At 40.7% G+C, this 5,799-nt stretch overlaps 1 protein-coding gene across 1 annotated transcript; it reads left to right on the top strand.

The window, feature by feature from the left end:
- Nucleotides 1–1,939: 1,939 nt before the first annotated feature.
- LOC118277956 (uncharacterized) lies at nucleotides 1,940–5,297 on the top strand. The gene is made up of 2 exons (XM_050701953.1): nucleotides 1,940–2,232; nucleotides 2,475–5,297. The coding sequence occupies exon 2, from the start codon at nucleotides 2,476–2,478 to the stop codon at nucleotides 3,475–3,477; it is 1,002 nt and encodes a 333-aa protein (XP_050557910.1). The 5' UTR covers nucleotides 1,940–2,232; nucleotide 2,475; the 3' UTR covers nucleotides 3,478–5,297.
- The last annotated feature ends 502 nt before the right edge of the window (nucleotides 5,298–5,799 follow it).

Below are 5,799 nucleotides of genomic sequence, written 5' to 3'. Positions count from 1 at the left end.
CTCTCTGATAAACCTGAACCTTTTATACTGCGATCTCCAACCTATTTGCTCAGTGTGGGGATTATGACAAACCTCTCTTATGTAGAGGAGGCTCATATTGCAGCAGTGGATTGTCACTGAAAACTGATTAATGAACATAATTGTAATCCCCGAGTTAATCGCCAAGTGTGGTGATTACGGTAAAGTGTTAAATCGCACTTGAAAAGTTGGAGATCACTGTTTTGAAGGTTCAGGTTTATCAGAGAGCGCTGCTGCACGATCTCAATCAAATATGTAGTCCCTTAGTCGGGTATACGATACCCACATGAAGAGTATGGTTGGCAACAAATGCCTTCTACCCTACCGTTATAGGAAATCACTAACAATCCTCAAATTCGAAATTGCAACTTAGTTTAAACACAGGGTGTTAGAGCGGGACGCACGATACGATACAGGGTGGCACAGTAATGGGAGGGGTGGGTGAGGGGGTACGTATTCTTAGCCTAGATCAATACTAGGTCTGAATGCCTGGGTCTAGCACTAAAGCTAGTGCATTCAGGAATAAGGAAGTAAGGTTACTAAGCTTTTTAAGTATTTAGCTTGCCCTGTTGATTTGCTTGTGTCAAATTTATTAATAGGGATGATGACGGGGTATGAAAATTAAAACATCTATTTAGTCCGTCAGTTAGGTAATGAAAAAATATTAGATACGTATTTTTTTATTTTGTCGTATAAGATTACAAATACTTAGAAAAAACGAATCGAATGTGTGAGTGGGAGCAAATACGTCATTTCTACGTATAAAATGTACCTAGAAGTGACGTCACGCGATATTTCAAATCGATATATCGTCGAAAGTATTTGTTTCCGTAAGAAAATAAAAAAATAAGTGTGTAATGTTTTAAAATAATCTACAAGACGGACATTGAAATAAAAATTAGTCATCTACCCTATTGTAATTTCACCCCCTTCCTAACGACAGATAGATCTGATATTTGGTACACACTCTTAATCTTGATGACTACTTTTTTTATGGGGGAAAACCATTCAATGACTTCTCCCACCTTGGGTGAGTCGAGAGGGAGTGTCAGACTCTTACTGACTAAAAACCACCCCGTTCCTACTCCTGCTTTTCGAGCCGGAAAACGAAATAAATTCAGTGATTTATTCTTTGCCCAACCCGGGAATGGAACTCAAAACACCTTGCTTGGCAGCCGCACTACAGAACTTCTGCTCTAGAAAGTAAATAGATATGTATATATACATTTATGTATAGTTTTATCAAATAAGCTACAGCAGTTTATGAGGTTATCGTTCACAGATAAACATACAATGAGGTATCATAATATTATTTATTTTCTGTATAGTAGACTAAGTATTGTTTGTACATGATGAAGTTGGGTTCGATTCCTGAGTCGTGCAAAGATTTTTATACATATATGTAGAGCATAACTTCACGCTTTTTCTACCATACAGGGTAGGTAGAGATGTCCATATTTTTATTGACAGCCAAACAAATTACTACAGGACGTAAACGGTTTGTCATAATCCCCACAATTGGCTGGGGATTTGAAGAATTTTTTTATTAAACGAGCACACGTATCACCTGATGGTAAGCAATAGCCGCCGCCCATGGACACTTGAAACACCAGAGGCGTTACAAGTGCGTTGCCGGCCTTTTAGGGGTTAGGAATTTAAGGATTGTTGGGGAATCGGGGATTGGGAAGATTAAGAAAGGAGGTAATTGGGCCTCCGGTAACCTTACTCACACAACGCAAGCGTTGTTTCACGTCGGTTTTCGGTGAGGTTTAAATTAAGTCATAAGAGGTTTCCCCATACGGTATAAGTGTATTACCCATCTCTTGTTGGCTTATCGCAGTATTAGGACAAACAGACTTTCATTATATATGTATATATTTATAAACAAACAAGCTTTGTTCCTGGGAGCCCAACTAATAGGGGAGATGCGGGCAAGACGGGGTGGCGGGCAAGACGGGGCACCCGTATTATAAGGAATCCTAATTGGCCTATCACGATCGTTCTAGCGCGTGACGATGCGGCGCCATGATGGCTGTCAATGTGCCCGTTGAGTGATCGCAGCGACACGTATTTTTTTGATTATTGAGAAAAAAGTAGTTTCTGGCAGTTTGATTCTTATTTTTTAAGTTTATTTGGTACGTGTTTGCTACGTAAATAATACTAGATTGTATTAGCTTCACATTTATTCCTATGCTTCAACGATTAAGCTAGCAGGTAAGAACTTGTTTATTTCTGTATTTTGTATTGCTTTTCGTATGTGATTTTTTAAATATAATTAGGCGTTTGAGGGCAAGATGGGGTATTGTATACCCCATCTTGCCCGCTCGTGGTTTCTGCTTATATCGCAATTTTTTATGGTTTGTTCGTGTGTGAATGTGTAGGATAGTGAGTGATTTGGGTGCAAGGGAGTAGGTATTGATGGTGTAGGTAATCAATCGGATATTATTTTGTTTTAGAATGGTGAAAACGTATAAGAAAAAAACAAATAGAGGGGATTGGGCGCAAGAGAGTATGGCAAAAGCTGTGGATGCTGTTATAGAAGGAAAAATGGGGTATATGTTGGCAGCGAAGACATTTTCAGTCCCTCAGACAACTTTAGAAAGAAAAGTCAAGATATCTCGCGAAAATTTAGCTGCTTCTTCATCTGCAAGTATAAAAGTTCCTTTAGGGCCTAAACGACCTGTTTTTACAGAAGACGAAGAGAAAGAGCTTTGTAACTATATATTAGATATGGAGAGTCGACTTTACGGTCTTACAACTAAAGACCTCAAGGCATTAGCGTATAATCTAGCAGTAAAAAATAATAAACCACATCCTTTCAATGTTCAAAAACAAGAAGCTGGCAAGGACTGGATTCAAGGATTTTTGAAGAGACATCCGGAGTTGTCAATAAGAAAACCCGAAAGCACTTCAGCTGCGCGTGCTGCCGGGTTCAACAAAGAAGTTGTTGATCAATTTTTTACTTTTTTGGGTAATATCTATGATGAACATCATCTTACACCAGACCGTATTTACAATTGCGACGAAACTGGCATTTCAGTTGTTCCTAAAACCAAATCAAAAATTATAGCGAGAAGAGGCCGAAAGCAAGTAGGGGCCTTAACTTCTGCGGAACGAGGTGCTACGATTACAGTCGAAATATGTTTCAGTGCCAGTGGGCAATATATGCCACCTATGATGGTGTTCCCCAGAAAAAGGATGGACCCTCAGTTAATGCTTAACGCTGCTCCTGGAGCATGGGGAGTTGTAAGTGACTCGGGCTGGATGACCACTGAATTATTTCTCGAGTGGTTTAAACGATTTGTAAAATTCAGTGGGGCGACAGCAGCTCGACCTGTATTACTGTTATTAGATGGACATAGCACCCACACAAAAAACATAGACTTGATTAATGAAGCTCGTTCCCACGGGGTTATTATTTTATGTTTCCCCCACATACTACTCACCGGCTTCAGGTAGCCGACGTTGCTTATATGAGACCATTAAGCAATTATTACGATCGACAAATCACGGCGTAGCTTCGCAGCAATACGGGGATGGTAGTTACAATTCGGCAAGTTGCTGAAATTTTTGGAAAGGCCTTTATAGAGGCGTCTACCATGGCAACAGCTGTGAATGGATTCAAGAAATGCGGAATTTGGCCGTATGATCCATCGGTTTTTTCTGAAAGCGATTTTGCTCCTTCTTTGGTGACTGACATTCCGCAGGCTCAATCAATAACTACAACCAGTGCACCAAACAATGAACTTTCAACTGCAACACCACCCTCGGTGGATCTTGCAATATCGACATCCATTGAAACAGCACCAATAAACCAATCTGTGCCGACCACATCAGTTATCAGCAGTGTCGCCATTGTAACACCTACAACAATTTCAGCAGCCATAGCACTTGCTGAGCCAGAAACACAGCCAGTTAAGGTTTTCAATGTGCCAGGTATCACTGGAGCTGCTACCACTGCAACAACATCTCGCGCCTTACCATCTCCCGAGGTTGAAGCAGCGACTATTCATACGATCGCTATGATGTTTTCTGACGCCCCGTCGAGTCCTAAGCCCGGATGTTCCACTTGGCTTGATAATACCAAAACTGATAGAAGACCAACAACTCCACAACAATCCAAATTTCATGTTGCTAGTCCATAGCAAATATTACCCCTTCCAGCCACTCGCAAAACTTCACGCGTGACTCGGAAACGTGGAAAAACAGCTATAATTACTGCGTCACCCTACAAAACAGAACTGGAAGAAACGATAAAAAAAAAGAAGCTTTTGGAAGAGAGTAAGCAAAAAAGGAAAGAAATCAGACAATTAAAGTTAGGAAAGCAGAAGAAGACTGGAGGGAAACGTACAGTTATATCAAAGAAGAAAGTAAGGGGCAATCGCAGATGGTCCAGTACCAACAGCGAGAGTAACACTGAAAATACCCCTTGCTTATACTGTAGTGGACTATATTTGGAATCGAATGAAGGCTGGGTTGCCTGTTCTATGTGTGGCAATTGGGCACATTGCTCCTGTGCTGGCGTAGATGATGAGGACGATGAAGCAACATTCACCTGCGAATTTTGCGAAGAATAGTTAAAGAATTTGCTATACCCCATCTTGCCCGATGGGGGTACCCCATCTTACCCGCCCTAGAGGGCAAGATGGGGTGGGTGGAGTTTTTTTATTTTTATATTGTTAAAAAAATAATTATAATTCAATCGTTCCTAAATTTATAGAAATTTGAAAGACTGATTACCAAAGAAAATAAAAATAATAAAACAGAGTATATAAGTATAATAGTGTCAGTTTTAATGCCCATCAAACGTTAAGTACCCCGTCTTGCCCGCATCTCCCCTACTAGTCGAAACTTCTACATACTAACTACCAATTAACCTTGACCTCCCATTTCCATTAAACCCTATGTAATGTAGAGCTCAACTTATAATAGACGTTGCAGTTCCCCGGATTGTAAAACCAGGAACAAAGAGCTCCCGTTTAGATGAAGTGTAATAGTACTGGGAGCTCAAGTTATATTGGATGTTTTATTCTTATGTAAACCAATGTAATTTCAGTTTAGGGCATTGTAGGAAGTATATAAGACTTAGTATGACGACTTTTAATACCAAAAGGGGTAGGTAGAATAGTCCTATCTGGAGCTGCGGACTACCTAGCGGGTTACCGGGGCTCCGGTTCGAAAAGCAGGAGTAGGAACGGGGTGGTTTTTAGTCAGTAAGAGTCTGACACTCCCTCTCGCCTCGCCCAGGGCGGGAGAAGTCATTAGATGATTTCCCCCTTAAAAAAAGGGAGAATAGTACTAAGTGCTCCCCTACACTGCCCTAGCGCGCTACATGTCTTTCAGATGAAAGAAGTAATTTTATTGCCGCTAAACTAACCCCTAACTTGTAAAGTTAGGTGTCTCTTAAGTTTTATAAACCATTATGTCGTTAAGTAACTATCATAACTAAATCTTAGCTTAAGAGTTCCATAAAATTAAGGATATTGTAAACGGACAATAAGTACATAATATGTCACCACCCCTACACTTCCCGTGGGTGTCGTATACCCGCCTAAGATACTACACATTTAACAGAGACCGTGCAGCAGCGCTCTCTGATAAACCTGAACCTTTAAACTGCGATCTCCAACCCGCCTGGATATTATGGCAAACCCTCTTATGTAGAGGAGGCTCATAGTCCAGCAATTGGTTATTCGTTGGTCGAGTGGTTGCAAGTGCGACAGTCGGACAAGGGGTCTCACGTTCAATTCCCAGGTCGGGCAAAGTATTACTGAGTATTTT

The sequence above is a fragment of the Spodoptera frugiperda genome, chromosome 21 (genome assembly GCF_023101765.2).
Source record: "Spodoptera frugiperda isolate SF20-4 chromosome 21, AGI-APGP_CSIRO_Sfru_2.0, whole genome shotgun sequence".
Taxonomy (NCBI): domain Eukaryota; kingdom Metazoa; phylum Arthropoda; class Insecta; order Lepidoptera; family Noctuidae; genus Spodoptera; species Spodoptera frugiperda.
Note: the sequence above shows the minus strand (reverse complement) of the source record. Positions and strands in the feature narration are given on the sequence as shown.

Coding starts and splice junctions, on each gene's coding strand:
- LOC118277956 (XM_050701953.1), top strand. CDS start 2,476: ATGGTGAAAACGTATAAGAAAAAAACAAATAGAGGGGATTGGGCGCAA.